This window comes from Triturus cristatus, chromosome 2_1 (genome assembly GCF_964204655.1).
Source record: "Triturus cristatus chromosome 2_1, aTriCri1.1, whole genome shotgun sequence".
Classification (NCBI taxonomy): Eukaryota; Metazoa; Chordata; class Amphibia; order Caudata; family Salamandridae; genus Triturus; species Triturus cristatus.
Window position 1 is genome coordinate 1074210061 of NC_140581.1, and position 27294 is coordinate 1074237354.

Below are 27294 nucleotides of genomic sequence, written 5' to 3' on the forward strand. Positions count from 1 at the left end.
GATGAAAGCAGGGTGGCCCTGGATGGGGGTGTGCTTTGAGGGAAATATGGTTAAGTTCAAATTACTAGCTAGGGCATCATAGACTGTCAGTGGTACTCATGAGGGTGCTAAAGTAGGTCAATACTGCAGGTATCGCTTTCTTTCTGGATTTCTCGATCAGGTGGACTGGGCTGCAGATACTATTGTGTGAATGCCGGCCTTTTTTGAAGCCCAACTTGTTGCGGTGTATTTAGTCAGAAACAGGGGGTTCTAATCCAGTTGCAATAATCTTGGTACCAAGATTTGCATCAACATCAGGAAGAGCAATTGATCTAGATCAAGCACAAAGTATCAGGTTTTTACCTGGCTTCGGGAGTAGGGAGACATTACACGCAAGCTTCAAAGGGGTCAAAGTGCCCTCCTTTGTGATAAGAGATGGCAATTTGTTTCAGTAGATTACAAAATATAGTTAAAAAGGCAATATTGTGCTTATTTCCATTTATTGGTTTTGCCATAGCATGAACTGTTTCCTTGTGTGCCTAGCAGCAGCTGATGAACAAGTTGGCTGAGTAGACATTGGGAGGTATGGGTTCTTTGGGTATGTTGAGTCGCGTGGCACTGGGTCTTGTTTGTGAAGGGGGAACGGGGCAAGCATTACAAAAAGACAGCAGCATTGGACTGCGGGCTATAAATTAGGGTTGGTAAATTAACTGTGGTTAACACACTTTCAATTTAGATTTAATTACAGTTAAGGCTTTGAGAAGCAGGCACTAAAGCTTAACTTTAATATTGTAATGCTAGGCACTCCATCGAAGATGATGCAATGACTTAGGGTGAATAATGGATGACACAGGGCCTTTGCTCCAACAGTGTTCTGTTTTTCTGTCATTTTCCCATGTTTATTTATTTGAGAAGTTTTATATACCGCAAACAATACATTTAAAACATTCATCCCTGTGTGACCATAATGCTCTAATACCATTATAGTCCTTCTGCTGAAAGCTTAACTGGCCGAAAAGGCTCCCAAAACGGGTATATGACATCAACTGGTGGAGTGCCCATTTAACACGTCCATTGAAAAACACAATATTTTGCAGTTTTCATCAAGGTGCCCAAAACTTAATATTAAACACTCATTCGTTCAATGGTAACTGAACCTGCTACCTCACCGGGAAGCACAATGTTGGGACAAATAACTTGACTAGAAGAAGGGTACGGTTTGCTTTAAGTGGAAAAGTATTTCTTAGAACTACTTCTACTAACAGCTTTTTAAAATTTATACAACATGTGTGCATTTTCACATTAAAGGAACAGAGAGTAACGCTTTTTACATATTTTCATATTAGTGCGATACTAGTGTTTTAATTAGTTCTGGATTTATACACGTGAAAACAAATAATTAATATTAGATATGGTCTAGTAGGAGTCTAAATAACCACTGTAGATGCATCTTGATTTCACATTCAAGCTACGAATTCACCAAGAGATTTGACGATATCTCACTCGGTATGCCCGTTCATGCGTGCTGTGCTGAAGTGACCTTTCACGTACAGATGGCATTTATTTGGGATCTGAACAACAAAACATTATGCTCCCTAGATGCTTCTATACAACAGTGACTTCAGGAGTTTATGACAAATGGAATAACACAAGGCAACGCTTGGGTAGATTAACTGCAAATAAAAGCAATTTTGAAAATTATTCCCAAAGAAAACCCTGCTCTTTTCCCTTGGCATTCAGTGTCACCATACACAAATCAAGATTTTTTTTTTACAAACAAAATAATAAAAGTTGATGAAAATGAACCACAATCATGAAGAAGTGAAAGTGAAGTGCTTTTAAGAAACTAGAGTCATATTCAGTTTGCTGCACTTGAACCAGGATAATCTTTTTAAAGAACAGTTCAATAAATCTTCTGTCATCATACTAAACAGAACTCGAGTCGTACCTGTTCAAGGTCAGAGGAAGGACAAGAAATTCTACCAGCATGAAGAAGCCAAGAGGCCTATCTTTCTACAAGATCAGAGCGGTCTCCTGCTCACAGCACATTTTGCAAGGCAGCCCACGTCCAAGACAAGGGTTTCTTCCATACACCAAAATAAATTCTTAGCTTGGATTTGGGAAAAGAAATTCAGTTACAAAATTAAGCACTGGACTTTGCGGTCTAATGAAGATCCGAGTCTCTTAATTTTACTATTTTCTTTCGTATTTATGATGATTATTATGGAAAATCACTGCTTGTGCAAATACAGTGTGGATGTTGACTCTTTGTCCAGGTGAGTGGAGAAGCAGAGAGAGGGGTATTCTTCTACAGAAACTGGCACAGGTAACACGCAGGTACTCCCCAGAAGAAAAAAAAAAGTAATCACTCTACAAAAAGGTTATCTGGAGAGTGCTCTTAATATTAATTATTGAAGAGATTTTTATGAGGATCAAGCAAACCAACGAAATTGGGTAAAATGGCGTGAAGGTATGGGTGGCAAAATCTAGAAAAAAGTGTGTATCTGCTGTCGTTAAGAGAAGTCTTGAGAAACCTGTGTAATTTGAGCTTGTCAGCAACAGAGTGATAGTTCTCTGGCACAGGGACCAAATACTCTGCCCCCAAGTGCAATAGGAGGAAGACGAAAGTTGCAAGGTCCAAAACTAGGGACTTTAGTTGAAAAAGGCGGAAGATGATTTCGTGGTGAGACTAAGTGGAATAACTGCAATTTATTTCTAAGATGTGAAGGGACAAGCTCCGGAAAGGGCTAACAACATTTTGAATGTTTGTAGCAGTTGATACGGAGTGTAACGTTTGCAATATAGACTGCAAAGACTACTAAGTCTAGCAGTGTCATTTTAAGGATTTCGGGGGGGCCTGGCAAGACTTTCTTTGGGGGCACTTGCCCAGAGTAGCTTAGTATTTTATTACCCATTTCTAATAATCCAAGCCCCACAAGGACAAACAATATTATTTAATAGATAACAGGTTCAGATGGAGAAATATACAGATGTGACATATAGAGTAAGTCCACTTTTCCAGGGAGGGCCTAGGAAGATGGGCATCCTGGGCAATTTCCCACATTGCCTAGATCTTAAAATGTCTCTGAAGTCTAGTCTTGATATTAGAAAAGGCTAAACAGCAATGGTTTTTCGGCGTTGGTTCAAGTGTACAATCCATGAAGATAACCAAAAACCTGTTATCTCTAAGAAATTCTGAATGCCACGGGTGAAATGAAATGAATGATGATCAACCTAACGAAAAAGACCACTTATACATAGACTTCGAGCATCACTGTAATACAGGTTTCAGAAAATTAGACACAGCATTATGAAAATTACTATTATGTCTTTACATTTGGACATAAAGACATAAAATAACAAAATGTTCTGTCCTGCAGCCTGAATGCTAAGGAAAATCAATAGCTGTAATGGAGATCTATAAAACCATTGCTACAAAAGTATTTACCACTAATCTCAAACATCCTTGATAAACACTTTATGACCAGTACCTAGTAGAAGAAAAGACTGCTTCTTACCTTTAATGTGGCCCTTTTCGCCATGTGACAATAATTGATGCAGGGAACAGAGACAGACAAGCATTGGCACCAGGTAGGTCGCCCCCTCAGCCACCACACGGTCCTCCTGTGTGACGCTTCCCGCTGCTGCCACTCGCAGTGCACGACCGCTGAACTCCGTGGTCTGGTCTTTGCATCCTTCGTGTTTTGTTATTGTATCTATGCTTAATTACAGCTGCTTCTTGTTTTTCTGTACACTACTGTCTCCCCCGCCGTTTTTTGTGCCCATTCTGCCCCCTTTTGCCTTCTGTGCCACCCTCCCGCTCCCCTCCTCGCTCTCTCCCGCCGCTGCGTCCCCTGCGGCCCGCCCCTCCCTGGTCCCCCATTCGCCGCCCCACTCCCGCCTCCCAGCTGCTCCTCCCTCCCTCTTCCCCTCATATGGAGGCCGCACAGTGGTAAAGGGAGCGACCCTTGACCCTGTCGCCAGGTAGGTCGCCCCCTCAGCCACCACACGGTCCTCCTGTGTGACGCTTGCCACTCGCTGTGCCCGACTGCTGAACTCCGTGGTCTGGTCTTTGCTTCCTTCGTGTTTTGTTATTGTATCTATGCTTAATTACAGCTGCTTCTTGTTTTTCTGTACACTACCGTCTACCCCGGCGTTTTTTTGTGTTTATTCTGCCCCCTTTTGCCTTCTGTGCCACCCTCCCGCTCCCCCCCTCGCTCTCTCCCGCCGCAGCGTCCCCTGCGGCCCGCTCCCCTGGTCCCCCATTCGCCGCCCCGCTCCCGCCTCCAGCTGCTCCTCCCTCTTCCCCTCATATGGAGGCCGCGCAGCGGGCGCGCCACTGGCGCGCAAAGGCAAGCCCGTCTGCGCCCATCCGCGCCCAGCACCAGGACCCCTGGCCCCCGCCGAAGCCAGGAAACCCGACTGAGGTACGACACCGCCGCCCTCAACGCACTCAACACCGGACGACCACCCGCCTGCTACCGAGCCACCCCGAAGCGCACCCACGGACCCTTCTCCTGCCAAGCCTGCAAATTCACCTGCCTCCGAACTTGCACCCCGCCCCCCGAACCAAGCAACAGCAACAACCACCTCAAGTGCATCCTACTCAACACCCGCTCCGTCCACAAGCACGCCCTCGAACTCTGGGACCTCCTCGATACAACAGCACTGGACGTCGCCTTCCTCACGGAAAACTGGATGAACGCCTCCTCAGCCCCCGACATCGCCATAGCCATCCCGGACGGCTACAAGATCATCCGTAAGGAACGCGTCAACCAAACCGGAGGAGGAATCGCCATCATCTACAGGAACACCATCAGCGTCACGACCAACATCGAAGACACCCTCACCGCCGCCGAACACCTACACTTCCAGATCCACACCGACCCCAAGACCACCCTCAGAGGAACCCTCATCTACCGACCCCCGGGCCCGCGCACAAAATTCAGTGAAACCATCGCCGACTTCATCAGCCCGCATTCCCTCACCTCATCAGAATACATCCTCCTGGGGGACCTGAACTGCCACCTGGAGAACCATAACGACAACACCACCACCACCCTGCTCGACAACCTCGGACTCAAGCAACTGGTGAACACCCCCACCCACTATGCCAGCCAAACGCTCGACCCCATCTTCTCCGCCAGCAACCACGTCTCCTTCAGCCACTCCACCGGACTACACTGGACCGACCACAGCTGCATCCATTTCACCTTTAAGAAGACTACATCCCACCACCGCCCACAACAGATCCCCCGCAGATGCTGGAGCAAAGTCACCACAGACCAGCTAACCACATCACTGAGCCAGAACCCTCCAACCGACACCTCTGACACCAACGACGCAGCCCACAATCTCGCACAGTGGATCACCAACTGAGCCAACGCCCTTGCTCCATTGAAGAACCCCCCAGGCAAGACCGGCAACAGGAAAACCACATGGTCCACCGACGCCCTCAAAGAATCAAAGAAATCCTGCCGAACTCTCGATAAAACCTGGCGCCACGAACAGACGACAGAAAACATGACAGCTCTCAAGAACGCCACTCGCAAACACCACCAGCTGATCCGCACCACCAAAAGGACATCGTTCAAAGAGCGGCTGGACAACACTCACAACAGCAAGGAACTCTTCAGCATCGTAAAAGAGCTCTCCAACCCCAGCGCCAGCAGCAACGACATCACACGACATCGCAAGACCTCTGCAACTCCCTCGCCACGTTCTTCTACCGCAAGATCGCCGATATACACGACAGCTTCGGCACCCAGAGTCCGCCTCCAGTCACTAAACCAACGCCCCCCACCACCACCCTCAGCGCCTGGACCCCATCAGCACTGAAGACACCACCCACGTCATGAACACCATCCACTCTGGCTCTCCCTCTGACCCATGCCCTCACCACATCTTCAACAAAGCCGACACCATCCTCGCACCCCACCTCCGGAACGTCATAAACAACTCCTTCACGTCCACCACCTTCCCAGAGAGCTGGAAGCACGCAGAGATCAACCCCCTTCTGAAGAAACCCACAGCGGACCCTAAAGACCTCAAGAACTTCCGCCCAAACTCTCTTCTTCCCTTCCCTGCAAAAGTCATCGAGAAGACCGTCAATAAACAGCTGACCCCATTCCTCGAGGCAAACGACTCCCTCGACCCATCCCAGTCCGGATTTCAAGCCAACCACAGCACCGAGACCGCCCTCATCGCAGCCACCGACGACATCAGGACCCTGCTTGACAACGGGGAAACAACCGCTCTCATCCTCCTAGACCTCTCAGCCGCCTTTGATACCGTCTGCCACCGCACCCTATTTACCTGCCTCCACAACACTGGGATCCAAAGAAAAGCCCTAGACTGGATCACCTTGTTCCTCTCCAACAGAACCCAGAGAGTCCGCCTCCTTCCCTTCCGCTCCGCGGCCACCAAGATCATCTGCGGCGTACCCCAAGGCTCTTCGCTCAGCCCAACCCTCTTCAATATCTACATGAGCCCCCTCGCCGCCATCGCACGCAAACACAACCTCAACATCATCTCCTACGCCGACGACACCCAGCTGATACTCTCCCTCACCAAAGACCCAACCACCGCCAAAACCAACCTCCAGGAAGGAATGAAAGACGTCGCGGAATGGATGAAGCTCAGTCGTCTGAAACTGAACTCAGACAAGACGGAGGTCCTCATCCTCGGACAGTCCCCATCCGCCTGGGACGACTCCTGGTGGCCCACAGCGCTGGGCGCCGCACCGACACCCACGGACCACGCACGCAACCTGGGATTCATCCTGGACTCCTCCCTCACGATGACCAAGCAAGTCAACGCCATCTCATCGTCATGCTTCAACACCCTGCGCATGCTCCGAAAAATCTTCCTGTGGATCCCCACCGAAACCAGGAAGACGGTCACCCAGGCCCTCGTCACCAGCCGACTGGACTACGGGAACGCCCTATACGCAGGAACCACAGCCAAACTTCAGAAAAGACTTCAGCGCATACAGAACGCCTCCGCACGACTCATCCTCGACATCCCTTGCCACAGCCACATATCTGCCCACCTGAGAAACCTGCACTGGCTCCCCGTCAGCAAAAGGATCAAGTTCAGGCTCCTCACCCACGCACACAAAGCGCTCCACGACATGGGCCCCGAATACCTCAACAACCGCCTCACGTTCTAGACTCCGACCCGCCAGCTCCGCTCCGCCAGCCTCGCCCTCGCCACCGTCCCACGGATTCGCAGAACCACCACCGGAGGAAGATTGTTCTCCTACCTGGCCACCAAGACATGGAACTCCCTCCCCACCCACCTACGACTAACCCAGGACCATCTCACCTTCAGGAAACACCTCAAGACCTGGCTATTCGAGCAGTAGCAGCACCCACCTCCCTTCAGCGCCTTGAGACCCTCACTGGTGAGTAGTGTGCTCTATAAATGTATTGATTGACTGATTGAATAGATCTCGCTTTTGGGACATAATAAGTATTTAGTTATGCAGCACAATATCCTTGGTGCAACAACATCAACTGTTGCATTGCTAAACACTTATACGGTCCCAAAAGCGAGGCCTATTGGCTATGCCAATGCTTGTTTAGGACTTGTGCCCTGGTTTGCACATTTCAAGGTATCGGTTGTCTGAATATAGAGAGTCATGCTTGTAGACCAGCAGTTCTTAAGCAGGGTCCCTGGACCCCTGAGTATCGGAAACGCCTACTGAGTGGGTCTATAACTGCTGACAAATCCTTAAATTAATCCAGTATATAGACATAGAAGAAAGAAACGTAACATTGGATTTGTAAAAATGCCCTGCATAAGTGCAGGTATTTGAAATTGGCCAAAAATTAAGTTGGTATCATTAGCTTGATTTGTGAGAGCTGCGCAACTGCAGCATAGACCACCTGTGATATGAAAACGATAATTCATGGGAAAGATATAATTTCCTTTAATTAGAGAAAATTAGTCGGTATGATATTTCCAAATATAAGGTATATATGTATAATAATTTGGTCATCTTTTCATTACGGGAATTGGTTCAGTAATTAATATTACCTAAGCTGTATCCATTTTTCCTCGAACCAACAGGGTGTGAAACTCTTTGCTACACAGTTTCTGCGTACTGACCAACAAAATACCTAAATGCTCTTTAGAAGTGACCTACAAAAGATAGTGTTCCTTGATGACACATCAGTCGTTCAGTGACGCACTGCGAAGAGCTGTGATTCGTTGCATGTGTCACACCAAGTGATAGCGACGATTAAATGGTTGTCTTAGGGTTTCATTCTATTATATTATTTTTAAAGCGCTTGGTATCCATGTTTGGGGCACTGGGGTGCTTGCCAAGATGCACCACTTTATCGTCATCCTTTTATCATTCTGGTAGAGCAGCCCTCGGAGTCTGTGCCTGTTTGGGACCTGCAGGGTGTGCACTCGGAGTATGTGCCTGTTTGGGACCTGCAGGGTGTGCCGCCTTCAGAGCTTGTGTCCGTTTGCCTGTTTGGGACCTGAAGGATGTGCCGCCCTCAGAGTGTGTGCTTGTTTGGGACCTGCAGCAAGGGTGAGGTTCCTGCAGTGGCAAAAGGAGGCCCCACGCTTGGTGTAAGCGCTGCTGCAGCCAAGAAAGTGCTGGATTTAGTGCGCTTCAGGGTCCGTTGGCTGCAGCCATGACTGCAGGAATCAAGAATGCACTCTGACTTCATTCCTTCCTTTGCCAGCACCCTTGCTCGCACACACAGCAACCCTCTCCAGCTCCAAAAGGCTCAGGCTCGGAGAGATTCTAGGCGCTGCGCCAGGCAGGCTGAAAGTCAGTTGTCTGTAAACACCAGCAAAATATCACCTTTTTGGTAGAACACATACTTGTTGACAGTGCGTGTCTTAATAAGACGTTAGAAAAACAAACTCGCTGATTGCCTCGTCCCTGTCTGTCCTATGTAGTCACCAGCTGGCAAAGGGAGCGTACAGGGTTTGACAGTTGTCATGTTGATTGAATAGAGCTTCCGCGTCCCTAAGGCTGCTTCATAGCGCTAAGGAGTACAATATCAGTTAAGAATAGAACCATCTGTTATCTACAGCGCCAAGAAACAGCAGACGTTTCTGTTAAACAAATTAGCATTATTGTATAACAGAAGTGAGGAGAAAATAAGACAAGCATCGGCCACGAAAGACATCGCAATCACGATCGCTGTGAAAGCGCATGGCGGCTACGCGCTAGGCCAGCCAGCAGCACTTAAAAAACACACATACAAAATGTCTCTCCAAGCCAGTGCATGCGCTGGGCTCAGCGAGACCTAAAAAACTAGGGCAACTTTGAAAAGCACAAGCATGTGCATCTGCTAAAAACACTCAAATATGGGCAACAATTAGAAAGCGCTCGTTTATTAAGTGCAGTTTTCATCTTAAAAAGCCTATGAAAAGAGGGCACGAATTCTTTGACTAAATAGTGAATCTTGAGCTAAAAAGAACCAGTTACAATTCAGCGGGAAAACAACAAGAGCCAAATATGCAGCACCCAACCCTTCTCTTACACTCCTACAAGTTTATAAACAAGAGATTTACTGTTCAGAGAGTCAATACTCTATCTTGCGTAGGCCAGATTTTGGCATGGGCAAGCTGGACCTAGGATGAGCGCACCATTATTCAGAGGGGAACTTAGCTCCATGGACACAGTAAAAACTGTTTTTATTCATTGTTTAACCCTTTCGCTGCTATGCTCCCCCCCTAGAATGCCAAGCGCTTTTTTAGCTATTTGGGGTGGGTAGCTCACTTCTAGCTCTCCAAAACGTTTTCCCCACATAAAAGGTATCAATGCCAAATTTGTCCTTTTTTCAACCTCCTGGGGCTTCTAAAGAGAAACATGGTTTGTGGATTCGCTCGGAGGGGGCAGAGAAAATCGGAAAAATATGGCTACATTGTGTGGTGCGGGAAAATTTTTTCCTATGAATGGCATCGCTAAAGCCATCATCATTCCGGCTTTCAGAACATGCAAAGCTGAATCAAAAAACCCATTTCTTTACCTCAGTTTTGGCATTTTTCAAAAAGGTAGGCCATTTTCCCTAACTTTTGTGCCTTTAACCTGCTTCCAGTTTGTGGTGGAAACTGCTGTGAACCCCATTGGTGATCCCGGAAAGCTATAGATTTCTTAGAAGTAGATACAATTCCGAATTCAGCAAAGGATTGTGTGTGTAGATTCATCAAGGTTTTCCCAAAGAATCTAACTGTTGAAATATTTTTTTTTTAATTGAAAAAAGAGTAGGAAAAAACGTGCATTTGTGACATCGATATCATTTCTAGCTGCTGGTCACCATGGCAGATTTACAAAAGCAATATACCCCTATTTCTGCTAGACCATTCTGTTGCAGGGACATATGGGGTTTGTAGGTTTTCCAAAAACCTGAAGTACGAGGAGCACACAACTAAGCTGCACCTTACAATGGTTTTTCACTGAGTACCAGGTATAGAGCAATTCACGTGGAAAAATAAAGAGGGAAAAATGTGTATCAAGGAAACGTGTGTTTCAGAAATGGACACCAGATACAGAGGTCAGGAGCAGTGGTTATTCGTACATCTCTGAATTTGTGGGTACCCATACTAGCATGTGATTCAGAGGGCATATTTCAAAAGGTCTTTTTTCTTACACATTGGCATACATTTTGAAGGCACAAATGCAGATAAATGCAGGTGATAATAACAAATGTTCCAATATTCTGTGCCTCCTAAACCCCCCCCCCACTCTCCTGATACAAATAGTGCCCCACTCGTGTGTGTAGGCCTAGTGCCTGCGTTAAAGGAAAGGGCCCTAAAACGCAACATGGACGCATCACATTTTTCAACTGAAAATTAACTTTTTTTTTTTTTGCAATGTGGGTAGGTGTGGATTTTGCGCACTAGCTCAACCGGCACCGAGGGAAACCTATAAAACCTGTACTTTTTTAAAACTAGACACCCAGGGGGAATCCAGGGTGGGGTGACTTGTGTAGCTCCAACCAGGTTTTCTTAACCAGAATCCAGAATCCCTTGAAAACCTGAACGTTGACTAAATACACTTATGTGAGAAAAACGTCTGGAATCTCTGGGGAGCCACAAATTTCCTATTCAGCATTCCTCAAAACGCAACATACTTACTCAGAATACTTTGAAAACCTCAAATCTGACTAAAAAAAACACACATTTTCCTCACATTTCTGTTGGAAAAACTTCTGGAATCACTGGTGAGCCACAAATTTCCAACTACCAGCATTCTCCACCCCCCCCCCCCCCCAAGTCTCCAGTTAAAAATTTGGACCTAATCTGTTTGGTTAGGACTAGTGCCAGCGACAAGAAATGGGTCAAAACGCAACATGGACAAATCACAGTTTTCCAATGAAAAGGGACCCTGTTTTTACAATATGGGTAGCTGTGGATTTGGGCCTAGCTCAGCTGGCATCTAAGGAAACCTAGCAAATCTGCACATTTTTTTTAAAACTAGACACCCATGGGAATCCAGGGTGGGATGACCTGTGTGATTCGCACCAGGCAGTCTTACCCAGTAGAACATGCAAACCTCAAAATTTGACTAAACACAATTTCCTACCTTTTCTGTGATGTAAAGTTCTGGAATTGGTGGAGAGCCACAAATTTCCTACCACCTAGCATTCCCACAAGTCTTGCAATAAAAATGGTACTTCACTTGTGGGGGTAAGCCTAATGCACGCAACAGGAAAGGGCCCAAACAGAAAATGGAAATATCAACATTTCTTGTCAGAAAAATGACCTTATTTGGCGATAGGCTTAGCAGGTTTATTTGTTCAGGACTCAGCGGCCACCCAAGGAAACCTGTCAAAGCCAGACTTTCATGGATCTGTGGGCCACTACAGCAGAGAAGACAGTTACTTCCATAATAGGCACAACAGACGAATCCCGGGCAGACTTCGGAGAGGTATCCAAGCCACTGGCATTTTGCAAGCTAAGGTAAAGGCCGGCGCCTGTATAACGGGAGTGGGAATAAATGATCTACCTCCTCTCCGTCATCTTCATCATGTATAATATGCTGGAGGCCTTAAATGGTATCCGCACTCATCCTAAAAATGTCCTCCCCCCAAAACATCTATGTTGAGACAATGGGGCTGCAGGAGAGTCCTTATCAGTTTGAGCGTCTCCCTTGGTAATTGTATATCTAGACACAGGTAAGACTGTGGCTAAAGACGGCCCTGGATCCAAGGTTGGAGCCAACGCATGTGGAAGGTCAGGCAGTGGAGCCAAGAGGTTAACGAGTGGAAGCATTGCCTGGCACTGTTGGCAGGATGAGCTGAATTCATATGAAGGGAGGGAGGGGTCAGTGGGCTCTGGAGAAGGGCCCACCAGCAAAAGCCCTACTGGAGGTCCAGGTGGCTTCATGGGGCAAGAAGCTGTGCCAGAGGGAGCAGGAATAAAGTTGAAATTATACAGCATGGCTTTCTTAAAAGTTACAATTTGCTTTAGAGTCAAAAACATCTGAGCTTCGGACACTGAAGACAGAGTTAGGTGATGCAACAGTCCACTGTGTAATGGGATCTGGAAATCGAGAAACTATTGGTGCGCTTCTTCTTTGACATCTCTTTCGTCTTTGCCTTAGGCCTACCTGAGCAAGTAAAACGCAGCTTCTTGTGTCCTTCAGATGCATGAAGAACACTTGGTCTACAGCTTGGGATCATGCGGGATCCTGAGGCACCACAAACAAATGGTATGCAGTTCCATCACCAACATCTGGTCCAATATGCATTGCACAGGTCAAAACTGGTTATCTTCATGAGCAACAAACTGCACACTCCCAAGGTCTGAAACGAATTTGAGAAGTTGGTGACGACCGAAGTCGATAGAAGCAGAGATCTGGATCCCATCATCAGGATAGGAAAGAGAGGAACTAAAATTCATGAATAGGGGTGACCCATTTACATGATTCTGTGTCCTTATGTACAGAGGCGGGATAGCATAGTCACAGGAGGATGATGGCAACCCCTGTCAGAAAGCAGGAGCTATGGCAAGCATTTCCAAAACAATCTGGCACTGGGAGATTCGCAAGATAAGGAATCTGCAGTTAGAAGTATCCATCAGAAATCAATATATAAAAAACTTTAAGCATACCGAATGTGTCCCTAACATATCCACAATCTAAGTGTTTAATAAATCCCCACTGTTCTGACTGGGTAGCCTGGACAATAGTCAAGACTTCTTCCGTTTAGGGACTAGTTTGTAAATCTTCAACAAACTCCACCACTTCCCTAGAATCTACCTCACATTTACTAAAAACTAGGTCAGTAAATGGGCAGGCAATGTTATGAGCCCCCAGGTTTACATTTCTTGAATATACCCAGTGCATTTGGCGTAACAACCTGTGTCAAGAGATAACATTCTTGGCAGACAAATCAATGCAATGCTAACAGATGATTAGTTCTTCAAGCTTTCGCAGCAATTCCATGTCAGGCTTGGGTTGTGGCAGGCGGTAACCTGAATCTTTGACATTAGCCTTTTCTCCTTGAGTAATCTACTTTTGCGGGGCTGTGATGCCCATTATTTTCAGTTTCAACATTACTAATTTGCATATGACTTATAACTGACATGCCAGAAAAAGCCAAATGGTAAACTCAGTTTGGTTATCTGTCTGCCCACCCAAGCCACAAATTTCATAAACCACAGTCTATGGCAAGTTTTGGTTGATCTTTGAACAAGCAAAATTGAAAAAATACCAGGTTAGACAGCAATGAGCACATGGACCTTAACAACTAAAAAACCAGAGTAACAAACAGTGACTGAAGTAGGGTTGGTCTCTTCATGATCTACACCAGATTTGTCTTCCAATGACCCTCCTGAGGTTGCATTGGCCTCAAGACAGGAAGAGTCTAAGGAAAGCATGCAGAACCTCTGGAAACAGATCAACACAAGACACTTACCTCTATCGTGTAGTGTTCTCCAGTCGTGCAGGTTCTAAAATACTTCGATCTGAAATAAATAAGAATAAAAAAACAAAGCTGATAAGCCATTCGGCACACCCATTCGAACAAAACACTACAAAGATCTTTGACTTGATCAAATTCATTTTACTTTCTAGTCAACTTTCACAAAATGTTTTTACACAGTGGAAAAATGCTCTTCTACCCTCGCCCAATTAAACAGCAACAAACAGACACAAATCGAACAATAGCACTATGATTCGCAATAAGGGTCTCCCCATTAAGAAAGCGCCATGATGTCATAATGGTAAAAAGCTATAGACAAGCACCAATGACATAACACACCCAACATTGGAAACCAGCTTAAAGCACAACTCTAGTCTCTTTGTATTTCTTTACCCCACAACTGTTTACTTTATATGCAAGGCCGTCGTGTAAAAGACTTACTATGCAAACACTCGCAACCACAGTATTTTATTCGATTTAAACGAGGCAGCAGGATGCTGAAAGTGAATCCAAAACCAATGGATAACATTTGGCTTATTAATAAATCAGATTTTAAGCCTCTAGCCGAAAACAAAACATAAAAGGCATTTTAACAGGTAGGGCTTAAATGGCTTCTGGTGTCTAAAGGGGACAGAAAATTATGAAAGCGGTGTTTCCTATTTGCATGTGATATGCTGCACTTTGAAAGAATCTAAAAATACCACAGTGATGATTAAACTCTACTTCTGCATGCCCGACTCCCCATGGAGCTGTAAGAGCGCTGTTCTGTCTCTACCCTTCGCACTGAGTCCTTGCAAACGTTTCTTCTAAAAGGTTTCTTAGCAATTTCCCTTAAAGAGTTGAGTAAACCGCAACTGTCACAGTAGGTAATTCAGTTAAAAAGCAATCAGCTATTTAAAATGCTCTCATGCAAAGCGGGAACACTGTCAATATTCTACCTTGAGTCTTGCTCAGCATTGCCTGTTGAACACTTCATTCCCTTTAGGCCTGGGACATTTTGTACCCAACCGAGGAACCTTCAAACTGCATACTAACCTAGAATGTCTTTGATGACACTCTTGACCCCCCTAAAGGATACTCCACAAAGGTCTGCATCTTTTAGGTAAAAGCCTACCAGCTGTCTGGTTGCTAAAAAGGGGCATTCGAAAAGCCGGCCAAGGAATGCAATTGCCCACTGCTTACCATTAGCTTTGTGGTTTGGAACTCACATTTGCTTGCTCTCTATTAGAGCTGGCTTTATTTGTTTTAGGCTATGGACCAAGGTAAAGACTGATTTGCATATGGCTGGGTTCAAACTGAAGTGGCATGGTGAATGAAAAACAATGGATTGGGATGCAGCCCGAGTGATCGCCAGTGGCTGAGATTAGTTCAAGCTTCCCATTGATCACACTGTTACTTTCTGTAATCAGGCCTTTAAAATTGTTCTGGTCACATTTGCTAGGTATTCAAAATCAGGTCAAATGTCATGCTCGGTCTTCCAAGGGAGCTTGGCTTTACTTTTCTTTCTCTGACATCAAATTGAGTGGCTTTATCTGACAACTGTGGGTGTGAAAGGGGGTTGGTCCACCCTCCTTGATTCTGTGCAAAGTTTTCTTGTCATTTTCACTTGATCTCCTTGCCTCAGGCGCAGCTTCTGGGTTTTGCTAGTGCCGTGATATCTTTGGGTACAGTGCGCTCTATACATTGTTTTTTATACTTCCATACTAGAGGATTTTTCATAGGACACAACTAAATTTAAATGTCTGTAAATGACCAGTGCAAATATTTCACTATATATCAGAATTAGGTAAGCACAAATGAAGCATTTGTTTGTAATTCTGGATTCTGTAATTCTGTGCTGAAAACAAATATTTGACTACGATCAAAACAAATCAATACACTAGGTGATGACATTTCCACACGTTATTGTTTGTGCGCTGTAAAGTTTTATCAGTAAAACTGTATTATTGTGCAAATGTAATTGTCATTACAATTGACAAGGTGTTGTCTGTAATGGGAGTGCACTACCACACCATGGATACTCCATTCTACTCCACTCTATGCCCCACCACAACACTCTGAGCCTCTCTACTCCACACCACCTCACTCTACTCCACCCTATGCCACTCAACTATACGACACTCCACTTTATGCCACTGCACTCTATGACACTCTACTCCTCGCCACTCTAGTACACGCCACTCCTCTCTCAGACACTCCATTCTACAAAACCCTGTCACTCCAATCTATTACACTCCACACCACTTCAAGCCAAGCCACTCCACTACACTACACTTTACTCCAATCTACCCCCTCCATTCTAAGACTCTCTACACCAATCTATGCCACTTAACTCTACGCCACTCTACTCTAGAACACTCCACTTTAAGACACTTGACTCTACGCCCCTTTACTTCTCCTCCACTGTTGACCGTACTCCAATCTACATCACTCCACTTTATGCTACTCCACGACACTACTCTAGTATGCCACTCTACGACACTCCACTCTATACAACTCCACAACACTCTATAGCACACTATTCCACTCTACATCACACCCCTCCTCCCCAATCTACAATACTCTATGCAACTCTGCACAACTTTACTCTGCACCACTCCAGTTTACACCACACTACTCCACAGCCCTGCATGACACTCCTCTCCACTTTACACCACTCCACAAAACTCTACGCCATAGGTTAGACCCATTGGCATTGCCAATGCTTGTTAGAGGAGGGAAGCACACCTCTCACATAAGCAATAAAAGTGGCCTGTTCCAATCAGAGCTGCAGTAGTTTGAGGGGGAACTATATTGCAATTAGGGTTGCCACTTTTCCCAGAGAGAAAGGCAGGCCATATGTTCACACTTTTAGATTTTCCAAAGGCCCAGACCTGCTTCCTAAGTAGAACTCTGTATGAAATTGTCCGTTTTCATTTTTAACATATCTCTCTCTTTTTACTTTAACTATCAGACAGGGGTCATTAAGGCAGCTATAGAGCACATTTTAAAGTGTTTTCTTCTGACATTTACTCTTAAAAGTATGCACTGGTAAGAGGGAAAAAAAAAATCCAGCTTTAAGAGATTTTTGTCCAAATTTATGTAACGAAGAGCCAATAATATACCAGTCATGTCAGCATAAAGCCAGTCAGGTGGCAAAGTTAGTTGCAATTTATCGATTAAAGGATGTTAAAATCATAGAGGGTAGTTTACAGTTGCTTGTTTTCTTTAAGCTTTGGGACAGTAGATAGGGCCAACAAAACATTCATAATTCTACTATTATCACAACAAGCAGCAAATATCTTCCTACATATGCAAATTAAGCTGTGGAGAGAAACATACATATGTATCAAATCTAAAAAGTTGTCTTCCTCTGGCTTCTAAGTCTGTATTTAATCATGTGCACCAGTGGATCAGCAGAAATGCCTGGGTTTATCTAATGCAAATAAAAACGAGAAGCATCGCCTCAAAAACTGGGCCGCGAGGTTGGTGTTCTCCATTTGTTTTTTTTCTCTGAAAGGAGTCAGCGACAACTAGTGCATGGCTAAGAAGATCTGATAGGCTTCATTCATATTCATTAGCCTACTGATAGCTCAGTAGACTAATGAATAAATCACTTACATTTGGGAACGCTTTTTACGCTGGACACAAAAGAAATATGCCTTGTGAATCTCCTCTGAAGCTAGACTATCAGTAAATTCTTGCGACTGCTCCTGCGGGCCAATATGTGGCCTCACTAAACTACATCACGACTGTGATCTGCATCCGAACAGGACCATAAAAAAGCAAATAAGTCTGTAGACTGACATAAATAATCTCCTATTCTTTTCCATGCCCTCAGCGATGTGTGGCGGACAAGAATTAATTTGAACTGGCAGAGTCCACTCCACATAATGGAGAGCCAGGTAGGGGGTGAGTAATCTGTGGATTTAATATCCACCAATAAGAGCATTACCAAAGGTAAATAACTTATTCTTCTGATGGCTACTTCGAACTGCTCTTACCTCACCTTGTGAATCAGTACCAAGTCAATGCTCTCCATTCCTCCTCAAGGAGTTGGGCCTGAGGAGTGGTCCTACACTAGGAAGTTCTGTAGGGCCGCATGGACAAAATAACTCCCCCTTACAGACTGCAGAATTGATGCAGTGGTGCTTGGTAAAAATATGAACACATGCCCCTGTGGCAGTTTGACAGATGTCAAAGGCTGGCCCACTCCAAGTTAGGGCAGTAGTGACTGCTTTCACCTTGGTGGAATGAGCCCCAAGGGCTGTAGGTGCATTAGTTTTGGCAAGGCTGAACACAGTTTGATGCACAAGACAAACCATTGTAATAAGGTCCATTTTTGGACCGCTTTTTCTTTATCCGCACCAGCGAACTGCAAAAACAGTTAATGATCAACACAGTATACCGTAGTCCAATCAGTATAGAAACTAAGGGCACATAGTGGGTCAGATTGGTGCACCGTTTTAGATGGATGCAGTGGAGAATAGAAGCAGGGAAAAAAAGACTACCACTTGTGGAAATGTGACGCCACTTTTGGAAGAAAGAATTGACAGGTCTGCCACTCAAGTAAAAAATAGTATATAGAACAGGCTTCTCCAATGATTAGCTTGTGAGATACTGGTAGTTTTGGAAGTTCCTGCAAGTAGCTCTCCTGCGTGCAGCCCAGTGAACCAAACTGGGTGAATTAATATATGTGTACCAAAATTGAAAAGAACGTATTTGGGATGAAAATGTGTGTGTTTTCAGAACTCAAGCTGATGTGTGGAGGAAAACAGTTGCATTTACAAAATATATTTTAAGCGGATATTTGAAAGATAAAATTCAAATGGTGTTGGGGAGATTTTTTACTAATGTTATTAACTCGGTTGCAGGAGATTGCACTTATGGCTGTTATGTATTACCAATGTAGAGGCATTCCACATTGACAAAGCATTTTCACATTACTGCACGCAACCGTGCCGGACGCACTGAGGTGATCGCTGCTGGTAAACTTGCATAAGATGGCCACTAATGTAACGTTGGCTGATGTAGTCTATTACATCTCAAATAATATTTGTAGCTCAGGAGAACTTTCATTGACCATAAGTAGCTCTCATTACAGAAAAGGTTGGAGACCCCTGATATAGAGCTGGACTGAGAATGCCTCCAGCTCACTGACGTAACACTCAAGTGAGGGAATAAACACAGTTTTCAAGTTTAACCCCTTCGGTGCTCATGACGGAACGGTTCCGTCATGAGCCACGGTTGAGCTGTGCTCATGACGGAACCGTTCCGTCATGACCACGCCCGCGCAGACATCAGTCAGCACCGCGGGGGAATCCGCCCCGCATGGAAGGGGTTAAGAGCCTCAAAGTACAGCAGCAGAGAGGCGCTAAGGGAGCACCTCAACAATCTTCAAGGTCAAATGAAAATCTCAGTGCTACATAACGAAGGACACAAGCATGGGAAAATATACGTGAAAGTTAATTTAAAAAACACATCACAACCAAGGATTTTAAAAAAATGATGGCTGATCAGGTAAACAAAGAAAGGTCTAAAGGGCCAACAAACATTCCTTAACTGTGCCCAAGAAATGTCTGGCTGGGCCAAAGACAATACAAACAGACCATTAACATCACTTATGCCTGTAAAGGGTCAACTTGCTGCTCTTCACATCAGGCAAGAAATGTAGGCCAAAGGCTTAAATATATTGACTTTTAGTGGTGAGCAGCCAGACTGACATACACCACTTCTGACAGAATAACAAAACCTCTTGATTCTGCTAAAACACCATGCATAGAGGTGTAGTTTGCAGATGTACCAATGTAAAACTCTACGTATTTGTTTGGGGAGGCAGCTGAAGTGGAGGGCATTTGTCAATAATTTGGGCTACCATACCTTCTGAGTGTAGTCTGGGGATATCAGGATGAACTGTGCTCAGTCCTGCCTGATTTTCTTCAGCACTTGAAGGATCACAGGCAGAGGTAAAAAAAAAAAAAAAAAACATGCAGGAGGCCGAAGCCCTACTGAAGGTGGAAAGCGTCCCGTAACAACACTTGATAGGTAAACTCCAGAGCACAAAACGTTGGTGACTGTGTGTTTTCATTGTAGTAATAAACCATGTACCAATGGCTCGCCCCACTGTGAGAAGATGCTCAGCGCCTCTTCTGGGATCAGATGCCACACAGGGTCTCTAAGATGACACATGCAGAGTGTGCCTACTCAGGTGTTGAGGGGTCTTTAAGTGTCAAGCAGCGCAAAACCTCAACACTTCCAGGGGGCCTCTGACCTCACATCCCTCATGCTTGTTATTCTATTACTTGGTGGTCATCTTGTTTGCTAGCTTTGCCCTTCAATGAAACCTTTGACCCTGTCACCAGGCAGGTCGCTCCCCCCATCCGCCACGCAGCCCCCTGTGGGTTTAACCTCCGTTGCCGCTTTTGCCGCCTGACTGCTCGCTCCCTTTTTTATTCTGTACCCCTGCGCTTGGCTTTCTGTGCCACTTTGTTTTTTCATTTTTTGCCCCTGTATTTTGCTTTCTGTACCCCTGTGCTCTGTTGTCCCTCTCCCGCCGTTTTTTCCCCGCAGTTTTTTCCCCGGGTTTTCCCCCGCCGCTGACCCCCTGCGGCCCCGCCCCCTTCACTCCCATTGGCCGCCCCGCTCCCACCTCCCAGCTGCTCTTCCCTCCCTCCCTCCCTCTGCCCTCATATGGAGGCCACGAAGCGGCCGCGGAGCGGCCGCGTGCAGCGGGCGCGCCTAAGGCAAGCCCGTCCGTGCCCGTCCACGCCTGGACCGCACCCAGCGCCAGAACCCCTGGACCCCGCAACGCCAGACTGCACTACGACGCAAGCACCCTCCACGCACAACACCAGACGAGACCACCCCTGCTACCGGGCCACCCCGAAACGCACCCAGGGGCCATTCACCTGCTGGAACTGCAGATTCACCAGCATGCAACCCTCCACACCACCAGCCAGAGAACCTAACCACCTCCGCTGCATCCTCCTCAACACCCACTCGGCTCGCAAGCACACCATCGAACTCTGGGACCTCCTAGACTCCACCGCCCCCGACGTCGCCTTCCTGACGGAGACCTGGCTGAACGCCACCTCAGCACCAGACATCGCCATAGCCATCCCACAGGGCTACAAGATCTCCCGCAGAGACCGCACCAATGGAGTGGGAGGAGGAATCGCCATCATCCACAAAGACTCCATCAAAATCTCAACGAACACCGATGACACCCTCACCACCGCCGAGCTCGTGCACTTCCAGGTCCACACCGACCCCAACACCACACTCAGAGGAACTCTCATCTACAGACCTCCCGGACCCCGCCCACAGTTCAGTGACACCATCGCCGACCTCATCAGCACCCACGCCCTCGCTTCCACGGACTACATGCTCCTCGGGGACCTGAACTTCCACCTCGAGAACAACAACGACGCCGCCAACTCCACCACCCTGATCGATAACTTAGCCAACCTCGGACTCAAACAGCTCGTAACGACACCTACTCACGCAGCTGGACACACGCTCGACACATTCTTCTCCGCAAGCCCCCACGTCTCCTTCAACCACACCACCGAACCACACTGGACCGACCACAGATGCGTCCACTTCACCTTCAGAAAACCCACCACACACCACCGCACCCAACAGCTACCACGCCGCTGCTGGGGCAAGGTCACCGAGGACCAACTGACTACAGCTCTCGCCCTGAGACCACCCACCGACCCAGACACCGCCGCGACCAACCTCACTCAGTGGATCAATGACTGCGCCAACACCCTCGCCCCTCTCAAGACCTCTACAACCAACAAGAAAGCTGCCTGGTTCACCGAGGACCTCCGGATCTCCAAGCACAACTGTCGGAAGCTGGAGAAGAAATGGCTCCACGACCGAACACCAGACAAAAAACACAGCCCTCAAGAGCGCCACCCGCAGACACCACCAACTCATCAGGACCGCCAAGAAGACCGCCTCCAAGGACCGCCTAGACAACAACGCACACAACACCAAAGAGCTCTTCAGCATTGTGAAAGAACTCTCCAACCCCAGCTCCAACACCAACGACATCCCGCCATCTCAAGACCTGTGCGACTCCCTGGCCACCTTCTTCCACCGCAAGATCACCGACATCCACGACAGCTTCAACTCCGACCCCCCCGCACCCACCACCGAGTCCACCACCCCTGCGACTACCACTCGCACCAGTCGCCTGACCGTCTGGTCCAGCGTCAGCGACTAAGACACCATCAAATCTATGAACTCCATCCACTCCGGATCCCCATCGGACCCCTGCCCTCACCACGTCTTCAACAAAGCCAGCGCAACCATCGCGCCCCACCTCCGGAAAACAATCAACTGTTCCTTCGAGACAGCAACCTTCCCAGAAAGCTGGAAGCACGCCGAGATCAACGCCCTTCTGAAGAAGCCCAAGGCGGACCCCAAGGACCTCAAGAACTTACGGCCCATCTCCCTGCTGCCTTTCCCGGCAAAAGTGACCGAGAAGATCGTCAACAAACAGCTGACCCGCTACCTCGAAGTTAACAACATCCTGGACCCTTCCCAATCCGGTTTTCGCAGCAACCACAGCACCGAGACCGCCCTCATCGCCGCCACTGACGACATCCGGACCCTGATGGACAAAGGAGAAACAGCCGCCCTCATCCTCCTGGACCTATCAGCAGCCTTTGACACGGTCTGCCACCGCACCCTATCAGCACGCCTCCATGACGCCGGTAACCAAGAGAAGGCCCTGGCCTGGACCACATCCTTCCTCTCCGGCAGAACCCAGAGCGTCCGCCTCCCACCCTTCCGCTCCAAAACCACCGAGATCATCTGCGGCGTCCCACAGGGATCCTCCCTCAGCCCGACGCTGTTCAATATCTACATGGCCCCCCTCGCCCACATCGCACGACAACACAACCTCAACATCATCTCCTACGCCGACGACACCCAGCTGATCATATCCCTCACCGAAGATCCCCACACCGCCAAAGCTAACCTCCACAGAGGAATGAAGGCCGTAGCCGACTGGATGAAGGACAGCAGACTGAAGCTGAACTCAGACAAGACAGAGGTCCTCATTCTCGGACACACCCCATCAGCCTGGGACGACTCTTGGTGGCCCACGTCACTAGGCACAGCCCCGGAACCCACGGACCACGCACGCAACCTGGGGATCATCCTCGACTCCACTCTCTCCATGACCAGGCAAGTCAACGCCGTCTCCGCGGCCTGCTTCAACACCCTCCGTATGCTCCGCAGGATCTTCAAATGGATCCCCCTCGACACGAGAAAAACCGTTACCCAGGCCCTCATCACCAACAGACTCGACTACAGGAACGCCCCCTACTCAGGAACTACAAACAAGCTCCTGAGACGACTCCAACGCATCCAGAACGCCTCGGCCCGACTCATCCTCGACGTCCCCCGCCGCAGCCACATCACACTCCACCTGAGAGGCCTGCACTGGCTCCCCGTCAACAAAATGATCACCTTCAAGCTCCTGATCCATGCACACAAAGCACTGCACGACACCGGACCCACCTACCTCAACAAGCGACTCAGCTTCCACACCCCCACCCGAAGCCTCCGCTCAGCCAACCTCGCCCTCGCCACTTGAGTCCCTCGCATCCGAAAAACCACCGCCGGCGGCAGATCCTTCTCCTACCTCGCCGCCAAGACCTGGAACACTCTCCCCACCATCCTACGACAGACCCAGGACCTGCTGGCCTTCAGAAGACTCCTCAAGGCCTGGCTCTTCAACCAGTAGCACCCCCCCCCCCCTCCCCAGCGCCTCGAGACCCTCTTGGGTATGTAGCGCGCTTTACAAATGCAGTGATTGATTGATCGAAAGCAGAAAGGTCTTGAGGGTCAGTCGGATGGCACGGAGTTCCATATGATTTATGTGATGACATTTCTCCACTACAGACCAGAAGCCTCTGATCATCATGTCACGAAAGTAAAATCCTCAACTGTGAAACAACTCATCAGTCACCACCATGACTACCGGAGGAGATGGGGAGAACGGTTTACAGCAGGTCTAACTGGTATTGGAAATCCACCATTGGAGGTTTTGAGCCATCTCATAAAAATAAAAAATAAAAGATTTGATCCAGAAGGTTTTCACAGGCTGGAGTACGCTGAGGCACTAGAAATCTAGCTGGTCCAGGAGCCTGAGAACCACCAGGGCTGGAATAGCAGTTTTGCCCATCAAGATCGCAAACTGATTGTCCTGGGCTCGCTGTGGAACTAGAAAGTCCTTCAAGGCGATAGTGTCCAAGATAGCCACTGTAAGAAATTGGGTTGATGGTTGACTAGGGTGTGAGCCCTGGTCAAGTAGCAACCACAATACTTGTAAGGGTAAGGCACAAGCAAACCCCAAATTAAATTGTGTTCAACCCTCTGATAGTTCGGAACAGAGCAGTCAGGCTTAACTTGGAGGCAATGTGTAAAGTAGTTCAGCAACACTACAGACAGTAAAACAGTGAAAACGCCACACAAAAGAATTTCTCACCAGGTTAGAAAAATAGAGCAGAATTTAATGAATAAAATAAGACTAAAACAACAAAAATCGAAATCAGCAGAACCGGAGTTATGAATTTGTAAACAATACAGTGTTAAGTAGCAGCTAAAAGCACAAAGCGCCACCTACGACTATCTGGTTACGCTGGACCAGGTCAAAGTCAAAAGTTCAGGCCGACTGTGATGAAGCGCAGGTCACATACAGTCCCACATTAGTCCAGTGAAGTTTTACCTTTTCAAGTTTTGTGCCAAGAGTCCCAGTTCACGTTAGAGAGGGCCGCAAGGAGAGACAGTAGGCTGTCAACGTGGTGCAAAGAGCAGTACAGGCGTCGCAGACGGGTGGGCTGGAGCTTCGCTGTGGCAGTCCCCCGCGAGCAGTCTATGCTGCAGTGAGAAAAGATTGGCTGGCGGCGCACCAGTCTGATTTTCTGAGCGAGCAGCAGTGTCATGCAAACCGGCCTGGTTGCGAAGTGCCCAGAAGCTTGCTTTATGCTCGCTGACCCACACCAAGGGCCCAGGACATGAGGGACACCACTTGGAAGTCAGGAACTCGCTGCAGCTGGGCCCAGGAGCTGATTGGGGAGCCTTTTATGTCCTGGAAGCTCAGATCAAGAGGCCAGCAGACTGGCCCTTGGAGTCACTCCGGGGTCCTGGGTTCAAGATGAAGTTGCAGGTAAGAGTTCTTCTTCCTCAGACAGGGCAGGGCAGAAGTTCCTTTAGAGCAGCAGTACTTGTAGCAGCACAGCAGTCCTTCCTGGCAGAGTATCCACAGGTCCAGAAGGGTATTTAAGTGTTAGTGACCGAGGTACAATATTTATACACAGTTGTGCCTTTGAAGTGGAAAGAAGCTTCTAGAAGCAGGCCTTTGAGGTGCACAGATGCAATGCCTTCCTGGGGCTGGCTCCAGACTAACCATAGGGGGTATGCTGCCCTTTGTGTTGACGCGAAACACAGCTTATTTAAGTGTAAGTAGGGCTGTGCCTAGCTCCTCCCTCCCATCCTGCCAGTGATGGCCCATCTAGTCACATCTAAGTTCCCCCTTGTGTGTGGCTGCCTAGGACGAATACATAAAGCTCAACTGTCAGCGACAACCAGTCATGAAACCCAGAGAGGCTGCAGGCTCCAAAAGGCTAAGGCAAGGAAATTCTAACTTTCTAAAAGTGGCATTTTCAAAACTGTGGCTTAAAACCAACTTTACCATAAGGAAGGTTTTTAAATTCCAATTCCAAACACACCAAACATGAAAGGGTTGCCGGTTTCCATTTGGAATTTACACATATAAAATGTAACAAGGTAATTCCAATGTTGTCCTAAAGGAGAGGTAGACCTTGCAGTACTGAAAAATGAATTTTCACATCCAGGACCTTCAGAACTTCCAAGTACATGTCCTTTTTTAATACACTGCACCATGTCCTCAGTGCTGCCCAGGGCCTACTTGCGGCAACATATGTATAAGAAGGGATGGTTTGAGCCAGGCAACAGGTTTATTTTGCCAGGTGGAAATTGCCGTTTAAACTGCACACACAGGCTCTGCAATGGCAGGCCTGAGACATGTTTAAACTGCTACTTGAGTGGGTGGCACATCCAGTGCGGCAGGCCAACTAGTACCATTTAATTGACAGGCCGTGGGCACATGTAATACCACTTTACTAGGGACTTGCAAGTAAATTAAATATGTTAATTGTGTATAAGCTGTTACCATGTTTTAAGGACAGAGCACAAGTATGTTAGCACTGGTTAGCAGTGGAAAAGTGTGCAGAGTCCTGGGGCCACCAAAAACGAAGTCAGCAAAAACAGGATGTCTGAGAGCAAAACATTAGGGAGAGCCATGCCAAGGACGCCTGATAAAGGGCAGCCTCTCAGACGGTTAAAGAAGAGACTGTGACTTGCTCATGGAAAATCCCAGGACGGATAAGAACATTATCTTTGGTAGGATGTCTGAGATGAACCTTCTTTCTACCTCCTGTCTTAAAGGTACTGGCTTTGAGCCGATATAAGACAAAGGAAGGAAGCATTATTTCTGTGGGACTGCAGCACTGGAAAATATGGGTCAGGCAGGTCCAGCAACACCATTCAATCCTTGTGGTGTGGAAATATGGATTTTTCTGGTCAGTTATGTCCCCTATCTTGGACCCCAACGGTTCCATGTGCATGTCACAAGTACATGTATGTTCCCTCCAGTTCCAGTTATGAAGACGCAAATACATGTGCGTCCACCGTCAACATGTCCTTTGACAGATCCGCCATGAATAGGCCGGATATTCCATTCCTAAATATGAAAGGCCACCGGCTTTATATGGTTCACTTATGCCACTTTACAGTCCAGGCAAGTAGGCCCTGATTCTGTCATCAAAACTCCTCTTGCCTTCTGCCTCTGAAAGCTCCAGTCCGAGCCTGCATCTGTGACCATGAACTTTGTCTCATTCTCTGCGCAGCTCACGAAGCCTGACATCAGCCCATTCTCTGCCAAGAACTGTATTTCACCTTCGAATTATCTGCCTCCCCCTCAGCCGATGCATTCCTGCCTAAGTAGTTTAAGTAAACATTCTTCCAGTTACCAAGCAAAAAGGCCCATCTTCTCTGTCCTCATGCAAGTAATTCATAGCCCTGTTACCATGGAATATTCCTACCCCCTCACATTCAGTGTAGACACTTAGACGCTTGTACACGCACGCACAGTCAGTATAGAATAGATTCTGTCCGAGAGTCCCTCTTTTATGGATAACATAGTTCTTTAAACATAGGATGTTAGATATGATTTGGGATTAGGTTGACTTGACCCCCCAGACTTCTCGTCTCCACATATAGAGCTAAATGTCAAGTCCCCGTCACCCCCTAGTTACACGTCAATTACACGTCATACTGCTGCGCGCGCATCTATGCCAAGTATTATCTTATAGATCCACCTATGTATGACATCATA

General features: G+C 47.3%; 1 protein-coding gene across 2 annotated transcripts in view; it reads right to left on the reverse strand.

Moving 5' to 3' along the window:
* AP1AR (adaptor related protein complex 1 associated regulatory protein) overlaps positions 1–27294 on the reverse strand; it is a 202273-nt gene that overhangs the window by 107124 nt on the left and 67855 nt on the right. For both annotated transcript variants that reach the window (XM_085636195.1, XM_085636202.1), the window contains exon 2: positions 13872–13920. In XM_085636195.1, coding sequence (XP_085492321.1) covers positions 13872–13920 — 49 coding nt within the window. The remainder of the gene's footprint in view (positions 1–13871; positions 13921–27294) is intronic.